The sequence below is a fragment of the Papaver somniferum genome, chromosome 1 (assembly GCF_003573695.1).
Source record: "Papaver somniferum cultivar HN1 chromosome 1, ASM357369v1, whole genome shotgun sequence".
Classification (NCBI taxonomy): Eukaryota; Viridiplantae; Streptophyta; class Magnoliopsida; order Ranunculales; family Papaveraceae; genus Papaver; species Papaver somniferum.
This window is the reverse complement of record NC_039358.1, coordinates 237694258-237714968: the sequence shown is the minus strand read 5'-3', so window position 1 is coordinate 237714968 and position 20711 is coordinate 237694258. Positions and strand designations below refer to the sequence as shown.

General features: G+C 37.3%; 2 protein-coding genes and 1 long non-coding RNA gene across 6 annotated transcripts; 2 read left to right on the top strand and 1 right to left on the bottom strand.

Moving 5' to 3' along the window:
- The first annotated feature begins 2649 nt into the window (after nucleotides 1–2649).
- Nucleotides 2650–7630, top strand: LOC113320414 (elongation factor 1-alpha-like). 2 transcript variants are annotated; one of them, XM_026568333.1, is made up of 11 exons: nucleotides 2650–2945; nucleotides 3614–3741; nucleotides 4108–4269; nucleotides 4432–4536; nucleotides 4790–4867; nucleotides 5126–5466; nucleotides 5572–5682; nucleotides 5767–6254; nucleotides 6627–6795; nucleotides 6918–7157; nucleotides 7247–7630. In XM_026568333.1, the coding sequence occupies exons 2-11, from the start codon at nucleotides 3618–3620 to the stop codon at nucleotides 7502–7504; spliced, it is 2076 nt and encodes a 691-aa protein (XP_026424118.1). In that variant the 5' UTR covers nucleotides 2650–2945; nucleotides 3614–3617; the 3' UTR covers nucleotides 7505–7630. The 2 variants fall into 2 exon arrangements, with proteins under 2 accessions (XP_026424118.1, XP_026424120.1); XM_026568335.1 differs by lacking the exon at nucleotides 4432–4536 and having other exon boundaries at nucleotides 2652–2945.
- Nucleotides 7631–8239: 609 nt separating this feature from the next.
- LOC113320399 (cysteine protease ATG4-like) lies at nucleotides 8240–12189 on the top strand. 3 transcript variants are annotated; one of them, XR_003346082.1, is made up of 9 exons: nucleotides 8240–8437; nucleotides 8884–9591; nucleotides 9695–9780; nucleotides 9878–9928; nucleotides 10009–10394; nucleotides 10745–10883; nucleotides 11279–11449; nucleotides 11548–11618; nucleotides 11703–11934. XR_003346082.1 is itself a non-coding variant. In XM_026568317.1 (9 exons), exons 2-9 carry the CDS (start codon nucleotides 8916–8918, stop codon nucleotides 11918–11920), a joined length of 1683 nt encoding a protein of 560 aa, XP_026424102.1. In that variant the 5' UTR covers nucleotides 8245–8437; nucleotides 8884–8915; the 3' UTR covers nucleotides 11921–12189. The 3 variants fall into 3 exon arrangements, 1 of the variants encoding a protein (XP_026424102.1); XR_003346083.1 differs by having other exon boundaries at nucleotides 8241–8437; nucleotides 11334–11449; XM_026568317.1 differs by having other exon boundaries at nucleotides 8245–8437; nucleotides 11394–11449; nucleotides 11703–12189.
- Nucleotides 12190–19065: 6876 nt separating this feature from the next.
- Nucleotides 19066–20509, bottom strand: LOC113339043. Its single transcript, XR_003354936.1, has 3 exons — nucleotides 20341–20509; nucleotides 19215–19285; nucleotides 19066–19134 (listed from the first exon to the last, which is right to left on the bottom strand). It is a non-coding gene; the product is annotated as an uncharacterized LOC113339043 (long non-coding RNA).
- Nucleotides 20510–20711: the final 202 nt, after the last annotated feature.

The following is a 20711-nucleotide window of genomic DNA, read 5'->3' as shown; positions in this document are numbered from 1 at the left end:
AATCGTTATAGGAGGACGCTCCCGCAGATAAAGGAACGGTACGCTGATTTATACAATGAATGCGTATTGCTGAGAGACGAATTGAAAGCTCGAACTGACGCTATGCCCAATGAAGATCGCATGAGTAGGGTAAGTTTGTGAATCAATAGCTCGTTCATAAAAAAAATCATTTGGTTATGATTATTTAACAACGCTAATTAATTAAAAAAATTGTTTTTCCAGTATACTTCGGGTCGGACCCAATACGAATTAAAGTACGGCCATGAGTTTTTGCACGAGGACTGCTACACTCTCTTGGAGGAAGTTGAATGGCAATTCTCCCAATATAATTATCTCGTATAGATTAGATTTTCTATTGCAATGTATTGAACAATTTTATGTGTTTCCCATCTATTAGATGTATGCTTTTTTTCAATTCAATAAAACTAGTTCAACTATCTTTTCAATAAATATTCCAAACAAGGGTCGTCATTGTTTATACATAAACAGATGACGACTGTAAAGTTATTTGAAATTATGTGCATAGAGTCGTCATTTTTGGACAAACTAATATTAACGACTCTAGATCTCACTAAACACATAGACTTTTTTCAACTAGAGTCGTCATATTTGGACAAACTAATATTAACGACTCTAGATCTCACTAAACACAGAGACTTTTTTCAACTAGAGTCGTCATATTTGGACAAACTAATATTAACGACTCTAGATCTCACTAAACACAGAGAATTTTCAACTAGAGTCGTCAACTAATTAACATGCATTGAAAATGACTCTTGTCAGCTGCAAGAGTCGTCACGGTGTAAATATACCATGTGACGACCCCTGTAGCAGTTAATGCAAATTTTGAATTCATCAGATGTGGTTGAGTCCACTAACGGAAAAAAATTCAAAAAGTTAGGGTTGTTCAATTCTATAAATAGAGACCCAATACTCACCTCATACTCACACAACCAATAATTCTCAACCTTCACATACTATCTCATTTATTCATCGCCCAAGAGGAAAAGAAGAGAAACACCATGACTCCCTACACTTCCGAAGAGAATTGTGCCATTACGAGAGCTTGGTTGAAAGTCACAATCCACTTTGAAAGTCTAGACAAAGACATTGATGAAACATCGGATGCTTGGTGGAACCGCGTATTCATCGTTTTTGTGGCGTTGGACGGAAACCACAACTCAAGGTCTTTGAACCAAGTCAAGGAACGCTTCAAGGAGATAAAATTCGAGTGTGATGTTATAAAAAGAGAATTTTCGGCCGTAAGGGAAGCCTTTCCGGATATGCTGAGTACTTTAAGAGTAAGTATTTAAACAAGAGGTAAAACTTATCCAAAGCTTTGATCGATACTAACTAAGTATGTTTGTGTTTGCGTTTTCAGATGAAGAAGGCGTATGCATGCTACGAGGTGCTTCGTGGGAAAAAGTTTGCGTTACACGATTGCTACTTAATCTTGAACGGCACCATGTATAATTACATGCTTTTTGATTAAGTGTAGAAGTGCACCGATGTTATCTATTGTGTTTTATTTCCTTCGACGTAACCCTATGAAAGATGTATGCCTTTTACGATTCAATGAAATGATCTTATGAAATCAAAAATCTTAAAACTCAACACCTAGAGTCGTTAACAGGTAGTAATATCGAAATTGACGACTCTAGTTAGAAATCTTAATGTTGGGTTAGGGTCGTCAGTTTATTTGAATATAAGTGTGACGACCCATAAACCAAAAATCTGGTTTTTTGACAGAGAGTTTGTGTTTGAGGGCGTCGAGGTATAAACAAAACAAAAAAACGACTCTGGGTGACGTATCAAAAAGCATCGTCACTGTTTAGCACAACAAGCTAACGATTTTTCATGCTCTTCTTAACGTTGCAGGCTAGAGTCGTCACATATGGTGTAAACAGATTGACGACTCTCAAGAGTCGTTATTGTATTCGAACCCCGACTGTAACGACTCTACCACTGAGGATTTCGATGGTGACCATGAATCGACCACTTGGAGCACCATTCAGACAATTTCAAGAGTATATGAGGTTTACCTGATTGTTTTGAGCTGCGGGTTCTTCATTTCGAGGATCGGTTCCTTCATTTTGAGCAATAGGTTCTTCATTTTTACCATTATTCATGGCTTCCTCTATTAACATCTCTTCATCAAACATTCAATCCATGGGATTAGTTGACTCAATCTTACCACCAACACAATCGTTGTTGTTGTTTGAAGCTTCACCAACCTCATTCCCTCCACTTGCATCACTCATTTCTAAAAACCCTAGTTTTTCCTCTCAAAACTCCCCCCTTCTTCTCAAAACTCCCCCCTTCTTCTCAACACATAAAAACTCAAAATAAAAATTTCACAAATTTTTTACCCCAAAATCAGATTTTAATCTAAACACACTTATCACACTACTCAACTTAATTAATTCTTAATACTAATCACACAGGGACATTTTAACCATTTAGAAAATATTTTTTTAAAGGGTGACCCATATTAGGATTGAGTGACCTTTTTTATCCTCTAATGCAAGGCCCCGGTTAAAATGTTTGCCCCCAATTAAGCTAGGTTCTTTACTTGAAGTTTTATATTTCTCTTCCTCTACCTTCAATCGGAACTCTTTCCATATTTTAGATCAAAGGTTCGAGTCTTTCCTTTTACAATTAAAATTCGATTTCGTGTGTATTTCTATTTCCAGTATGCATGAGGATTTATAAATACTCTATAAAGAAAAAAATATCGTACAAATTTCGAAATACTATGTTGAGGTTGCTGTGACTAAACAAATACTAAGCACCGTTCCCATTACAGACGCTAAAAAAACCCCATGATTCTGTCGGTTGCTGCTTCAAAATTTCTATTCAAGCTGCTTTTTATTCCTTTTCTAAATCTCGTACCCTAATTTCTGATTCTTCTTATTGTGAGAATAGAAGAGCTCTGTTTCAAAAAGGTATTTTCTTCTTTTTCTGAATCTCATTACCACTTTCTGAGTTTTCAATTGAATTAGGGTTTTTTTTATAGCTTTGAAATTGTTAATTAGGGTTTAAATTTTGTTATTAATGTGTGGGTTTTGATTAATTTCTATGTATAATCTACTGGTTATTGAGGAAAGTTGAATCTGCTATTGGAAAATCCATTCTAGGGATTAAGAATTTTAAATTGCATTCATGGGTTTACTTAATTTGATGTTATTTGTAGTATTTAATCATAAAGGTGGAACCTTTGTGAGTTTTGTTTTTTGTGTGTATAACCTAGAAAATTTGATTGCTATAACTTGAGATATCATGAAATTTGTAATTTGATGGTAAAGGTGGAACTTTTGTGAATTCTATTGTGTATAACCTAGAAAATTTGATTTCGATAACTTGAGAAAGCAGGAAATTGTAGATTTTTACTTTATCAGAATCTAAATTAGATGAGTAAAGGTAGGGTTTAGAGTATAGAATGGGGTTTGGAATCTAGGGATTGTGTGTTTGGAGATGAGGCATTGGATACTTAGTGTCACCAGGGGTTACATTCGTCTGCTGGAAACCATATGCACTTGAATAAAATTTTGTTTCATAATTCATGGATTTATTATGAAGTGCATTCTTAATGCATTTTTTATTTTTGTCTTAGAATCATGCCTCGAAAAGCGGGCTACGACTTGGGCTACGATGACGATGACTATGGTTACTATGATGATTATGGCTATGATGAGGATGCAGATGAAGCATATGGTGATAATCCAGATGTAGATGGATATGGTTAGTACTCCGAATTTACGGTTTATTTCTTCTTGAATTTCATACAGTTTTTTGTTATCTTGAACACCATTTAAAGTTCAAAACCAGTTTTACTTATTGGGTTGATTTTTCGTTGTTCAACGGTTGTCGTTATCTCTTTCTTAGTTGATATTCGTGTGATGGACGGATACAGATTAAGTTTAGGTTCTGTGTACTCCATATGGTTTTGAGTGTAGATGGAGCCTGAAGACAAGTCTCGTGAATAAATTATTTCTGCTAAAATCGAAATATGTCCAAGTTTGGAACCTAAAATTGGTTTCTGTTCTTCTTCAGAAAACTTAACCGATAACTATTGATTGCTAATTTATCCATTTTTATTTTCTGCAGTGGAAGAAGAAACCCCTAACATTTTCCAGACTGCCTCTAAGCCTGGGACTTGGAGCTGTCCGATTTGCACATTTGCAAATGATGAAGAGTTATCTGCTTGTGATATCTGCGGAGTTCTTCGGGACCCTATTGTCAGCAACAACGGCAGTAATAAAAAATCAGGTAAGCAACTGTGACGGGGTTCTCTTTTTTTTCTCTTTCCCTTTCTATGTATCTGGCAACTGTAGTTTCAAGTAGTTATAACTAGTGATGTAAATTGTATGGTTTAATTTCCTTAGAGTCATGTGCATTTTCCCTTTATAGAATGGAGATTTTTCCATGCAGCTGATGTGTCCAAAGGTTATGGAGCATCCATACTGGCCCGAGCTCTTCTTGCACCTTTGCCTCGTAGGACGCACGAAATGGATGTTATCATTCAGAGGCTAAATGGTGATTTTGCTAACAGTGTAACCAATAATATCAGCATGATTCAAAATATCCCCGGGAATTATAATTTCCAAAGCTGTGTGTTTTGTTGATGAGTACAATCTTAATCAGCATTTGTTGTTCGACATATAAAAACATAATTTTTACTTCAGTAAACAAACGGCTTAAAGCTGTTTTGCAGGTTCTAGTATGGCATTTTATCAGTCTTTCTGCACATTATAGAGTTCTAAAATGTACATCTTTATGTTGTTAACAGCCTCTTTCATGATTGATAGCGTCCTTCAGGAGGATTTGGTTAAATTTGGAAAACATTCTGCCATGAAGTTCCCACAAGGTATCCGGTCTATTCCCTAGTCTCTCTGAACCTTGAGAAGTGAGATTATTGAACATGACCAATGAGCCATAATTTTTTGAATTTTTTTTTACTGGAAACCGTTAAGAGACATAAACTTGTTGAATATATAAATCTCAGATGTATATGGAGCCACGTTTATAGAACTCCCTAAATCTTTTATCTTATTTATGGAGTCTTCAGTAGTTTCATGTTAGTCTGACTCCATTGGTTCTTTTTCAATGTCCGCTTTACTTGTAGGGAACACTGTGGAATTGTCTTCTTCAAGAGCTTCTTCAGGCATCAGTGAGAAAAAAGAAAAGGTTAATCAACTTCCAAGAAAGAATAAGTTAAAGGCTCCCTCTGCTGGTGTGCCTGAAGTTGGACAACCAAGTTCATATGGGAGAAATGGATCCTCACTTGATGACGACAATCTACAAACACTAAACAACAGTTTCAACAAAGTAAAGATGAGTGCTGATTCAGGATCTTCACAGAATCGTATAAGTACCCAGAAGGCCAAATCAGTCTCACCCTACAAGCCAGAGAAATGGATGCTTCCAGACCAAGATGGAAAACTGACTCAATTGAATCTTGCTATTGTAAGTCTATCACCCTTGTCCGCTCGTTTGTTTGTCTTTTCCCAATTAGTGCATTCTCATCTTATTTCTTTTGAGCTTCTTATTCAAAATTTGATAATGTTACAGGTGGGTCATGTTGATTCGGGAAAATCAACACTGTCTGGCAGACTTCTAAACCTTCTAGGGAGAATTTCCCAGAAAGAAATGCACAAATATGAAAAAGAGGCTAAGCAACAGGTTTGCTAACTTCTACACAAATTCTTTCTCAGAGGTCCCTTTGTTGTGGATATATCTTAATCTATTGGTTGTTACTTAATTCAGGGAAAGGGATCCTTTGCTTTTGCATGGGCAATGGATGAGAGTGCAGAAGAGAGGGAAAGGGGTATTACCATGACAGTTGGTGTGGCTTATTTTGACTCCAAGAAATATCATGTTGTTGTGCTCGATTCTCCTGGTCATAAAGATTTTGTCCCAAATATGATATCTGGCGCTACTCAAGCAGATGCTGCCATTCTTGTTATTGATGCTTCAATGGGTGCATTTGAAGCTGGTATAGATGCTAATGGGGGGCAAACAAGAGAGCATGCACAGCTCATTAGAAGTTTTGGGGTCGATCAAGTTATTGTGGCTGTAAATAAAATGGATGCGGTGGGGTACGCAAAGGAAAGATTTGATTCAATAAAATCGCAACTTGGACTCTTTCTTCGATCTTGTGGTTTCAAGGACTCTTTTTTATCATGGATCCCTTTGAGTGCTATGGAAAATCAGAATTTGGTCACAGCTGCTTCTGATGCCCGTTTATCATCTTGGTAACTGCCTATTGACTCCCTTCTTTTGTTCAGATTTCTGTTGTTGATGGTCAAGCCGGAACTTAAGTTGATGCTCAGTTAGACATGGAAACTAATCACTGTGGGGGTTGACCATGGTTGGGTTGCTGGATACCTTGATTTAGTTATTAGCTAGAATAGTGTTTGAAGTTGACCTTTTTGATCCTGCAGCAAGGTAGAGTTAGGTTGATCGATTTAGTGCCAACATGTCAGGATTTTCCCACCTGGCAGTCAGGGTTGTTGTTGACCTTATGGTGTTTTGTTAGGTTTTGCCAGGCCTAAGATGATGACTAATTGACTTGTTTTACAGTATTGGTGACTACTTTTAAATATATCACTTATTCTGGTTTGCAGGTATGAGGGCCCATATCTCTTGGATGCTGTAGATTCATTGCAACCACCTGTCAGAGATGTCTCTAAGCCTCTACGGATGCCTATCTGTGACTTCATTAAGTCGCAATCGTTAGGGCAACTGGCCGTTAGTGGGAAATTGGAGTCTGGAGCTATTCGAAATGGTTCGAAGGTATACATTTCAGTTGTGTTGATTGAAATTAATAAATCTATGTTCAATTCTCTTTTCAAAGCAGTCAGATTTGTCATTCTGAGAGCTCGTCTCATCACTATTATAATCTATGGTGCTTGTAGGTCATGGTGCTGCCTTATGGAGACGTAGCAACAGTTCGTACCATAGAACGCGACTCTAAACCTTGCAGTATCGCCAGGTCTGGTGATAATGTGGCTGTTAGTCTACAAGGCATTGATGCAAATCGTGTGATGGCTGGTGGAGTACTTTGTCACCCAGATTTTCCCGTGGCCATTGCTTCCTGTTTCGAATTGAAGGTCCTTGTTTTGGATGTTCTAATGCCTATCCTAATCGGTTCACAGGTCAGTAGTGTCTTTCACAACGATTTTCTTTGTACATCATTAAATAATTTTCATATCTATAGGCTCAACTCAAACATGGAACTGTGCAGATTGAATTTCATGTACATCATGCCAAAGAGGCGGCGAGAGTTAAAAAGATTGTGTCTTTGCTGGATCAGAAAACTGGGAAAGTCTCAAAAAAGGCACCCCGCTGTCTGACATCCAAACAAAGTGCATTGATAGAGGTGAATCTAGATGCCGCTGTATGTGTAGAAGAGTTTTCCGAGTGTCGAGCTTTGGGGAGGGTTTTCTTGCGATCATCGGGTAGAACTATTGCTGTTGGGATCATAACCCGGATAATTGAGTAAAGTTTTTCCATGGTTTGCAAGATACAATTTTCTTGCCCAATCCAAAGTTAGCTCAAATGTAACGTATCAACTGAATTCAATTTATTTACATATATACGAAGATTAAGTTTATGTTATTTCACACAATTAAGTTAGCTCAAATCCCGGCTAGACCTATTATAAGCACTTATAAGACTTGGCAATCTGAATCTAACTCGCAATCTAAATCTGACTTGGCATCTGATTGGTTTTTCCAATATTTTTTGATGTTTGACTAGAGGTCATACTTGACTCAGACATGAGTCGGGTATATCGTGTTGTACCTTATTTTGAGTCAGATGTAATGAATTAGATTCGGATAATCACATCTAGACAACTCAACTAACTGAGTTAGAAAAAACAAATAACCGGGTAATCCAAATTACAAATAACCCGGTAATCCAAATCTGACTCATTATATCTGTCTCAAAAATTATTCAACAAGGTTACAGAATTATTTTTCTTTTTGTATCCTTTCGGATACAAGTCCAATGTACCTGACTCAAATATTTTCGTATCAAATATCTGACCCGAATCAGATCTCAGAAAAATAAAAAAACAAACGATAAAATAGAAAAACAAACGATTTGACATGTGACGCTGGCCGAGTCAGATCCATGTGTCCGAGTCAGATCAAAATAAAAACGGAAGATTGAAACAAAAGAGAAGAGTAAACGAGTAGGACACCTCAAAGAGTGCCTGTCCTGGCTTCTGATTGACAATCCCTATATCCATGTTTTTGTTTTATTTTTATTTTTATACACCAAAATCACAATCATTCGTTCCCAAGTCTTCTCTTTCAAAAACACCCCAACAACAACAAACAATAAAAAACCCTAGTTCTTATTCCCCCAAATATTCTTTCTACTGATTAGATCCTTAATTCAGCTTCTTCAGCAGCTCTGATCTTCTCAGGTAAGTCCAATTTCAGTTCGTGATTTTATTTTATTAAACCTAATTTTACTGTGAAGCTGTAATTCTTAAGGATTTAAACCTAATTAATACTTGTTTCTTTTGCTTATAGTTGTTCAATTTCTTGTTTAGCGTGATGAATCAAGCATGTTTTGATTAGGGTTTTTATTTGAACTGATAGTTATTAAGTTTTATTGAATTTGAGAGACGTCCCCAAATTGAGTTGACATGATATTTTAGGTATTTTTGAACTGAAATAACTGTTAGTTTGTGCAACTAGGGAAATTTTTTTTCTGTAATTCCTACATGAAAGTAGGAATTGGATGTGGTGTTGGTGGTGGTGGGGCGATGGTGGTGGTGGTGGTGGTGTTGGATGGGGTGGGGAAGAATGTATGTTATAATTGAGATTGAGATTGACTTTTCGTGTTTTGATCATGTTTCATATGCAGGTGATTACTATATTTGTCTGTATGACTAGGTGATGAAGAGTAGTAGCTCTCCTGAGAAGGTTGGGTCACCTGATAAAATTCCTGATACCACAACTCTAGTTGATTCCTCTCCTTGTACATATTCAACACCTTCTGTTAGTTTAGAACAAAATACAACATCTGTTAGTACAGAACAAATTTTACCGTCTGTTGGTGCAGAACAAGAGTCAACATCTGTTAGTGCAGAACAAGAGTCAGCTTCTGTTAGTGCAGAACAAGAGTCAGCATCTGTTAGTGCAGAAGAAGAATCAACGCCTGTTAGCGTAGAACAAGAGTCAGCATCTGTTAGTGCAGAACAAGAAGTTAGTGATACTAACAAGTCTGCGAAGGGTTCTTTGTGGTCAAGCTTCTTTCCCTCTAGCTTCTCAGTGTTTGAAGCGTACAGTGACGCATCTCAGTCTGGAAAGAATTCAACTGATGCTAAAAGTGCGAATGGGTGGGCGACAACTATGAAGAGAATTGTGTCTGGTAGTTCAATGAGGGCACTCCGAGAGCGGTTAATAGGGCCTAGCAATACCGGTGTTTCTAGCTCAACCAGTGAGATATGGTTTCTAGGCGTTTGTTATAAAATTTCACCTGAAGATTTGTCTAGTGACTCAACTCATGGTAACGGGTTGGTTGAATTTGTAGATGATTTCTCGTCAAGAATTTGGATGACATATCGGAAAGGTTTGTTTTGTTTGAAGAACTATATGCTTGTTATGTTTGAATCAGTTTAGTTTATGCAGTGTACAGCATCAGTAATGAAACTGTATCTTCTGTTGGTTTATAGGTTTCAGTGCAATTGCTGATTCAAAGCTTACAAGTGACGTCCACTGGGGTTGTATGCATAGAAGCAGTCAAATGCTCGTTGCTCAGGTATCCACTTCTTCCAACCCTCAGATATCTTGTTGTTGATTTTTCTTTGGCTTATGTTAATGTTATTTAAGTAATGAACACATCTTTCATGCTTCAGGCACTGCTATTTCATCACCTAGGGAGATCCTGGAGAAAACCCTTCGAGAAGGTAGGATGCAACCTGTACTGCTAGATTTTCAGTCACTTTTTGAGTTGGGATATGTCTGACACTTACTTGTTGATTTACAGCCATACGACCAGGTGTATATTAAGATATTAGACCAATTTGGTGATTCGGAATCATCTGCATTTTCAATACATAATCTAATTGAAGCTGGAAAAGCATATGGCCTTGCCGCTGGCTCGTGGGTGGGACCATATGCCATGTGTCGCTCATGGGAAACTCTTGCACGCTTGAACAGAGAGCATGCTAACCCTGGTAAGGACCATACATCATTGCCAATGGCTGTACATATTGTTTCTGGTGATGAAGATGGAGAACGAGGTGGAGCTCCAGTCCTATGTATTGAAGATGCTGCTAGACGTTGCTCTGATTTTGGGAATGGTCAAGCTGATTGGTCTCCTATTCTTCTACTGGTTCCATTGGTTCTTGGACTTGAAAAAGTTAATACCAGGTTCGTTAACTTTTGAGTCATTTTTAGTATGAATGTGTGTTCGCAACCTATACTGTTCTGCTAAATGTTTTATCTCCTAGGTGATCTCGTTGTTTGCTTAACCAGAGATCAGTAGTTTTACTTGTTTAACCATGATCAGTTGTTATCATTAAAACAGTCGTAAAATTAACTTCTGGATGGCTATAGAAAATTTAGTGGTCATCTGTCCAGAACTAAATCTGAGATTCTTCTCATGTCCATATGGCTGTAGAGCTTACAAATTACGAGCTACTTTTGGTTAATGATGCTAAGGCATCACATTTCATCATTTAAAGTATCTAGATTTTCATTTAGCTCAACTTTTTCATCAGGTATATTCCATCATTACGGGCAACATTTACATTTCCCCAAAGCCTGGGAATCTTAGGTGGGAAACCTGGGGCGTCAACTTATATTGTTGGAGTTCAGGATGACAAAGCTTTCTATCTTGATCCACATGAAGTTCAACAGGTAAATATTATCTGAAGCTCTTTTTTTTATGCTACTATTATCTCCATATTACAATCTAACTTCGAAAATCGTAGTCCCTCATAGGCTCATAGCCTCCAATTGCGTCCTGCTTCTGACACACCCATCTGGTATGATCTATTGTTAGATGTTATCTTGTTGTGATCTGCTGCAACAGAGATGGCAAATAAACAAGTTTCTTTGGCCTCCAATATCCATTAGAGGAATAAATATGGACATGATTACTACACTTTGTCCTGAAATTTATTTATCCCTTTGAAATACTTCTTGGTTTAAGTTTTCATCAAATTCTGATTTTCTGTTGGAGACTTCAAGCCGTCTTTTATGTTCATGTTTCCTGTCATATTGTCACCTTTTCATGAATATGTGATGTGTAGGCATGTGTAGGCATAGCTGATTCAATGAGAATTCTGACAGATTGGTCATTTGTAGTAATATGCTGAAGTACATGTTATCTTTCTATTGGCCAACTAAATCTGGTTGTTTAATAAGGTGGCTGAACTCCAGAAAGAGAATCTTGAGGCTGATACTACATCATACCACTGCAGGTACGAGTTGTTCTTACAAGCAGTAAAAAAATCAAGTTTATCCAAGATTAATATTTTCTTTTCTGGCATCTTGACCCTTTTTCATACATTCATCTCAGTGTTGTCCGGAACCTTCCCCTCGAAATGATCGATCCATCCTTAGCGATTGGATTTTACTGTCGTGACAAAGGTAGTTTGGCTTTTCCATTCTGTTGTATTTCTGATTAGTTTGGGTGCTGATAGGGAGAGGAGACTTATACTGGTTCGTTTGCAGATGATTTTGATGATTTCTGCGCTCGAGCTTCAAAGTTAGCAGAGGAATCTAGTGGTGCACCATTATTCACCATAACAGAGTCTCGTAGTCTGCCAAGGGAAGTCCAAAACAGAGATGTAGCAAATGAGCATGGAGAAGATGGCGATAACCTAGATATGGAGATGATGATGGGTGATTTAGAGGATCATCCGCAAAGGGATGAGTGGCAGCTTCTCTGACAATGAGAGATGGGAAGGAACAAAGGATGAAGTTTGCTTTTAGCTCGTCTGTTGGTACCACCATGCCATGGGCCACAGTTATGGATCTTAAATTCAGGATGCGTTCTGTCATTTTATTTCCCTTATCTGATTTGACCTCACATTGTACATTGTCTCAAGGATAGAATTACATTACAACTTCCTCTCTCATTTACAAAATATGACAGCACCATGTAAGATAGATTTTAAGGTCTGTCCATTCTTTAAATACCAACCATTGTTCTTGATTTTGTCACCAGCTGATCGGTGGAGAACCGACGATCCTAGTTACGATTCATCGATCCCAGTTCTTAGATAATTGCGTCAAATTTTGTCGAAATCGAGTAATTACAGTAACAAAAATTGGAATTATAATCAAAGTGAAAAATCCTCGGAAGAAGAAGCCAACTTCGAATTCAGAAGAAACGGAATCCGGGCCTAATCTTTGGGCTAATGGATCGGATATGGTAATTCCACAGCCCGTTATCAAGTGCACTGGAAAAAACATAAAAATCGCTGAACAAGAAATGAACCAGGTATTGATAAAAAACAAAAAAAGGAAAAAAGAACATGCATTATGAATTAGGTACTGGACCATATAGCATGTATATTAGACGAATCAAAGTTTAAACAGCATGAATGGATGTCTTATAAATTGGTAGAATTCGTTCATTTGCAAGTTTTTTTTTTTTTTTTTTTTGCAAAGAGACTTATATTAATAAACTATTGATAGGCTAGACTGGCTTTACATTGGTCTTCCCTGATATGTTTCATGAAAACATGAGGAATATTACAATCATAATCAAAAGAAACAGTGTCAGTTCTAGCTGTGTTATCAATTACATGCGCCACATTGTTTGCTTGCCTTTTAACATATTTAACATTTGTCCAAGAAAATCAAGATAAAAGCTTCCTTATTTCATATATAATGCTCTCATTCGTCCAAAGGATCGAAGATTTGGCATACTTCACCGAGTTGATAAGATTTATGCAATCACCTTCAAGCACCACTTTCGACGAGTTTGCTTCTCTAGCCCAGATGATAGCTTCTTTAAAGGCTAGACACTCCGTCTGCTCCAGGTCTATTCTTCCATTAATGAACATCCCTCTGATGCCTTCATTGTTATCTGTAGAATTTCGTATGATTAGACTAATACCAACATGAGAGTTAATTGTATCCAGAGATGCAACCATATTTATCTTAAGAATGTCTTCCACTGATGGAGACCAGCACACCACAACATGCTTTTCATTGTGTAGCTTCTCGTTTGTACATTGATTAATCATATGCTTCATAGAGTAGATTGTAGAGTGCAGGTTAGAAGTTTTATTATCAAACTCTTTAAGGCATCTGTTTTTCCAGATGAACCAGGTAGTTATCATGACTGTAGATATCCAAGTGCAGTCATTTTCATCAGCTTTGAGTAAACAAGAGCTCAGCCAATCTCTAAAAGGAATATCATTATTTTGCAGGATAAAGACATTAATATTCATTCTCAACCATACTGATCTTGAATAATCACAGTCGATTAATAGATGATTCAGAGTTTCTTCATGTTGAGAGCATCTGGAACATATTGGGTTGACATTCTGATTTATCCTATGTATTTTATGTTTTGTCGGCACAATATCTCTCAACATTTCCAAATAAATAGCTTAATCTTAAGCGGAACCTTTACTTTCCATAAGCTTTTCCACACTGAACTAGGAATTCCAGATCTTATGTGAGTATTCAAGACTTGTGACTGCCTTAGTAACTCTTTGTAAGTTGATTTAATAGTGAACTCTCATGTTCTATTGAGCTCCCATATTAGCTTGTCTGTTCTATGCTGAGGTAGTGGCATCTAAAGTATTAATTCCGCTGTTTCCTCTGGAAATATTCTACATATTAGTTGTCTGTTCCATCTTCTAGGTTCTTATAACATTAGATATGATACATAGACTATTCTAATTGGCTCATAGAAGTTGGTTTTAGGTTGAGGAGGTGTATCTAACCCTCAACCCATTTATCATACCAGACCAAAATTTTTGTACCACACCTAACATCCCACCGAGGGAACTGCCTAACATAAATAAGACCTTCCTCTAAGCCTTTCCAAATCCAGGAGATGTTATTGTGGTTTTGTTGGAGATGAAAAAAGCTGCAAATGGAGAGTACTTGGATTTCAAGATTTGGTCCCCGGGTTTATCCTCCTCAATACACAGTCTCCAAGCCAATTTAATCATAAGAAATTTGTTATATAATTCTGGGTTCCTAAAAGCTAATCCACCTTCTTCCTTTGGGAGGCAGAGTGAATTCCACGCAATTGGATTGTATCCCCTATTTTTTTTTACGGCTCCACCAAAATTTCCTTTGAATTAATTCCAATTCTGTTATAAGAGTCTTAGGTAGTCTGAAATTACTCGTAAAATGAGCTGGCATTGCATCTTATATCGACCTGATAAGTGTGGTTCTTGCCGCCAAGTTTAGAATTTTTGAACACCATCCTTGTAGCCTGTGTTCATAAGAGTCTTTGACTGAAGCGAAAGATTTGGTTTTAGACTTCTCCAAAAGTATGGGTAAGCCTAAATACTTATCAGTAGTTAGTAGTTGTTTAACTCCCAGATGATGTAGTTTTGAAAGTGATGTTGTAAAGTGGTAGTAAAAGTTCGTTCAAAGACTTGTAGAGATTTATTTTAGACTTAATACTAGAAAATATATACAAAATACTGTCACGATATCGAGAGGTACTGAAACTCAAGATTCCACCGATTCTCATAACCATGTGGTTCAACTATCAATTACAGACAATTATAGCTCATAACATAATAAATATTGACTCTTTATTCTTTGCCAAGGTAGATTTTATAAAAGATTGACTGTAAATCACAAGCACGACGTATCAAAAATACTAAGACCAAGCATACGCCATCAAACAAAATCACAATCAATTAAGAAAAATCTTGAATCAATTTAAAATAGTGCAAAAGTCATAAAGGAATTAAATAAATTTACCACACGCGTAGAGAATGGCTTCCTCCGTCATCCTAGTGTTGGGTTTTAGCTCTTCATGATGAAAACACGCTCAAAATAATAATCCATAGCTCAAAAAGGTGTTTTATTGAAGAAGAGGTATAAAACAGTGTGTTTGTAACAGTTATATTTGTTACAGAACCCGCTGTTACAGAGAACCCTAACAGAATTGTTGCGAACTCAGAATAATTGTTGGAAAAATTGTTATAGAGCTATTGAGTTTGAAAGTACAGGTCTTCTTCCTGCTACTGCTGCAATTTCTCCTGCAGCCTGATTCTTAGCTCTGCAGCGTAACCCCAACTCCCAAAGTCTCTCAGTAGTGTTTATATATACCACAACACCATGCGAAACCGATTAAATTCTCTATTTTCTTCATACGAAAGTCTCGGACTTTTCTTCCCCATATATCTTCCATACGCGGCTTTGATTAAATCATAGTTGTTCAAAAAATTTCTTAGGATAGAAACAAATCTAACAAAGGATATTTTCTTTCTTCAGTTCAAATAATAGCTAAAAACAGCACCCGAGTATTACTCCTCCCTTGTTTTAGATAATTCCCGAGAATACAAGGATTTGATTCCTTTTTAACTTCCCAAAACACGTCACCACTCCTTTTTACTCGTATCAAGCCCATATTGATCCATATCCAAAAACAAAGCTTCGCGAAAATCTCTTCCACAATCAATCCAAACTTTACGCAGGTGAATAATTTTATTCCCTGTTTAGCCGAGAACCGATTATCCAACCCAGTTTAATCCGTTAAATATCTTATAACACCCCTGTTTAGTCAAGTATAGTCCAACCTAAACAATCTTCGTGATTGAATCTCTGCCAGACGCGTCCAAAAGTCGAATCCAACTCTGCCAGTGAGTGAACTTGTTTCCCCTCCGAAACGCATATTTTGAATTCTTGAAGATGACTGCCCCTTATCCATTCACGGGGTGCGAATAGAAAGTGGCGGACTGGTGAGAAATCAGTGAAATAAGGGGCTAGAGAGAGGGGGAAAAAGGGAGGGTAGGTGATGGTGGTAGATATGGCGACGTTTGGTGGTTGTGGCAGGTATGGAAGTAGCAGGTGGAGGTGATGGTGGCGGTATGGGTGTTTCTGCAGAGGGTATGGAGGAGGAGAGGTCGATGGAAGAAGGGGAAGGGGATGTTTGGCGATGGGTATAGGGTTCGATGGCTAAGGTGTTGAGCGGGTGTATCAAGATGTGTGAACCGCGATCTGAAGCCGCTGGATATGGAGATGGTAGGTGGATCGGACGGCTAAGAAAGAAGCAGCTTGTATCGACCGTAGGATGTAAAATACAACGAAGTCTACGGTGTGAGATTAGGTTAGGTGTTGTAGTGTAAGGCGGAGATATCAAACTTTGATGAACAGCAAGGGAGCAACCGTTGGATTCAACTACCATCTAATCTGAAGGCTTGGAATTTCAGCGCTGTGGTGCTCGGCAGAGACTTCGGATTTTGATGATCTATGAAGGAGCGACCGTCGGATGCTTCTGAGAACTGATCTGATGGCTGAGAACGGAGGCGCTTTTGTGTGTAGAAAATGAGGTTGTGCGCACCATTCTTCGCGGCTTCCTTGCGTAATTTCTCCCGGCTTTTCACTACTTTTCTGCTCTTTTCGCTCCGCGACTCATCCGAACTTTATTTATTACCTAAAAATGCAAAATTAATTAATAAAAATATTTATTCTTGAAAACAATGAAAATACAGAATATGGGATAAAATGTAGAATTAATGCACAAAAGATGAGTTAAATGCCAAGAAAAATATATAGAAATATGCACTTTTTAGCACTCATCACGGACCCTTAGTAATTAAGGTGCCCCTTATACAAATGAGGGGTCCTTTTAGTGATTTTCTCCCGCGAGCGCAAAAACCACTTTTCGAGCCAACTTCGCCGCAAAATCTTATTTCTCCAAAAACACCTACAAAGACATAAAAAGCCATAATAAATACAAAATCGAGCACTAACAATATATACAACTGAGATTATATCAGACACAAAAATGTGTCTATCAAATACCCCCAAACTTATTATTTGCTAGTCTTCAAGCAAATCTAAAATAGAATGTAAAATCCTAACTCACTGTCGCAGGCATCGTCGATTGCATTTAGCGTATGCAATAAGCCTTTAAACCCCTAGGTGGCCCTAGTGGCCGAGTTATAGTCTCGGGAGGGCTTACAAGAGATATACCCACAAAACCTTTACATTCCAGACCCTAGCTATCTACACAGAACCTTAGAAAGCACTAAAGAATCTCCTTGGTTGGCATACTTATTGACTACAGGAGGAAGTACCCCGATGCGAAATTCCAATTGTTGTACACGAGTTTGCACTCAAGCATACTAAAATTCATATAAAGTGACATAGCTCTACACAGATAGTCACACTATGGACATCACATGGATAGATCAAGAAGATGGATATAGAGAAAAACATAAATGGTTTTGATGTTTACTAAGTGAACGACGTTTCCCATATCTGTCTGAAGGCCTCCGCCAAAATGAACCTATCCTAATGGATTGAGGTACTAGTCTGAATAATATCAACACACTGGCATATACAAGGGAACCAGTGGTCGATAACCTAACTCTAGGTCAACACAACTGGCATATACAAGGGTACCAGTGGTCGACTTTATTGAATTTATTCCTTCTGGTCAAATGGTCTGGTCTCAATTTCTCTCTTTATTTTTTTCATCTCTTTTTTTTTTCAACTTTTTTTTTCATGGTTCAATCACTCTAATTCACTCTAGCATTGGTAACAACTTGAATCGTAAGCCCCAGCAAATCACTTAGAAACATATTTAAAAAGAAAAATAAAAACAGAAGTTAAAAGGACTCAACGAGATATGGCGAAACTACCATGTTATTTCTAACACCTGAGCTCTGTGCTTTTATGAATAGACTCTTTAGATGTTTCCATCTAATCAGATTGGTTCCTCAACTCCTACAACCAAAATGCTTCAATCCACTTAGATTGGTTAGTGCAATCCTTAATAGGCATAAATTTCTAGGCTCTGGAGTTTATTTATTGCAACTAAAAAGTTTCTCTCATACCCCCAAACTTAAATCTAACATTGTCCTCAATTTTCTAAAGACTAAATTAAAAGCATGAACAAGGAGAAACTGTTACCATTTGAAGCAAAAGAGATAAGGAAAGATATTACCGTGTTGCATGAGATTAGGTTACCTCCCAAGAAGTGTTAAGTTTAACGTCTTCAGCCAGACATAAGAAAGGATTAATCACCTCGTATTATAAAGTAATAGACGAAATATCTGTGGGTCATAAAAACCAAATAGAGCTATCACAAGTAAAAGGAATCTACAACATGCCAAGAAAATTGAAAAATAAAGCGCACCCTTGTCTAGTTTCCTGTTTAAGACAACTACATCTAGTTGTGGTTCAGGTTCAGTCTCTATGAAAGGGTCTAGATAAAATATTTTCATGTGCTGGAATTCCTCAAAGATAAGGTCCGGTTCAGGTATTAGAGTCTGGAAAAACTCAAGTAAAAACATAGAAGCGCATAATAATAACCTGAATAATTGTGGATCCTTAAAGTCAATCAATTTTGACTCACACAGCTGACAACAATGAGAGTGGTGGTCTTCCTTAAACAAATGTGTCGACCCTAATCTCCTAAAGTAATTAAGTTTAGTCTCAAAACTTAATAATTGACACATATGAAACTTATATGTTCCCACAATTGGTCGAAAAATATTTGGTGGGAAAACAAAGTCAATCTGGATTAGAGCAGGCAAACGGGCGGGCCGGGGATGGCTTGTGACCAACCCGCGGGTTACTGGTTAATACAAGCCTAAGCTTGCGGGTTGAAACTCTTCACGGGTGGTCATTTCTCCAACCCGCGCCCGTCCCGGGTAAAGCTTGCGGGTTCACGGGAGCTCACGGGTTAGCTGGTTTTTGTTGAGTCAACTCGCCAGAAATCGATTTCTGAGCTATTTCCGGCCACATTCAGGCCATCTAAAGCTCATTCCCAACCTAAGTACTTAACTTAACATTCATCATTTCATCTAATTCATTTGATTTCGATTCAAAAACTCTAAATTGCAAAACTAAACTACTTTGCAATTATATTAGAAGATGGTTCAGCATTATCAGTTTTGGACTTGTTATTTATCAGGGATGCTTCATCAGTCTTCTCTTTGTTTTTCATCTGCAACAACCATAGCTTAGTTAAAATGAGAAGCTATATGGAAATTTGTTTACACTGCAATTGAGATGACAAGTCTTAACCTTTATTTCCAACTGCTTGACCGGCTTCTTCTTTACTGCTTCCTTGCTAGTCTTCATTATTGCAGTTATGCCTTGCAAAAACAGAATTCAATTATCAATGTGGCTCAAAAGCTAACACAAAACCATCATTTCATATCCAGAACATGAACTCTTGTGCATATTATTATTATTTCAAATACTAAATAAAGCATGTGAATAATAAAAAAGAAATCTTCAAACCCATATAGCATCTCAGTCACTACTCTTTGGGTGTGGCTCTCTTTTGCAGACATTATAATTAATTACAAGACATATTTCATGATTTCAGTTCTCTGTACGTCGATTGACACTCTTACTGATTTACAGTATCCAACTTATACACAATATGCAGAAGTAGTTTATCTAATTCTGACTATGAAAGTCAAAACCAATCATAAATCCACATAACAACAATCATGTAAATAGGAGATATGTCATGCATACACTATGAGAGGGTAATACCATACAAGGCTTAATTTATGCCACAAAACAGAAAACTGGACGGAATTAGAAATGAGACGGGACTCCTCTAAACTAGTCCAGGAACATTATTTCCACCAGAAATAGTATCAAACAGTTCATGTGCATTTCAAATTATCTGCAGGATTTTTAAAAATTCAAATCCACATAAGAAATACTGACATCTCTCTGTGTGTATGCATATGCAATTTAAACATGGATTCCGGATATAGACAAATGAGATGAATAGAAATCATTTCAAATACTTATCATCAACCAAAGAAATAAAATTCAGTTGATTTGTGCGTACTTATCATCAATAAAAGCATGTTAACAAATGAGTTGATTTGCATAAATGAGCTACAGAGACAAAATCATCAAAAAGACCAAAATTATGATGAAAATCATCATGAAAATCAAAGACCAAAATTAAAGACCAAAATTAAAGATCTAAAATCAAAAATCCCCAAAATTAAACAGGACCCAATTTAAATTTCATCATATAAACAACAAAACTTAAGTTGCATGTTAAGATCTAAAGTTCTAAACATTTCTGAGAGGAAAAAAAAACCCAAAATTATACAATCCCTAAAACAGAAAACTGGAACAGAAATTATTCTTAAGATTTGAGAGTATGAGAGGTTCTTACCCCTTGGTGAGATCTGATTGAGTTCGAGAGATTAATCCTTTGAGTTTCTGCTGAATAGATTGAGAGATTGCTTCTGAGTTAGGGTTTTCTGATTATGGGTTATCTTTTGAGAGATTTAGAGATCGAGATATTGCTTCTGAGTTAGGGTTTTCTGATTATGGGTTATCTTTTGAGAGATTTAGAGATCGAGAGATTGCTTTTGAGTTAGGGTTTTCTGATTATGGGTTATCTTTTGAGAGATTTAGAGATCGAGAGATTGCTTCTGAGTTGCAGGGTTACCCGCGGGTTTCACGGGACGGGACGGGCCAACCCGTTTCTTCACAAGCCACTAATTATACAACCCGCGCCCGTCTTGTTTAGTTACGATCCGG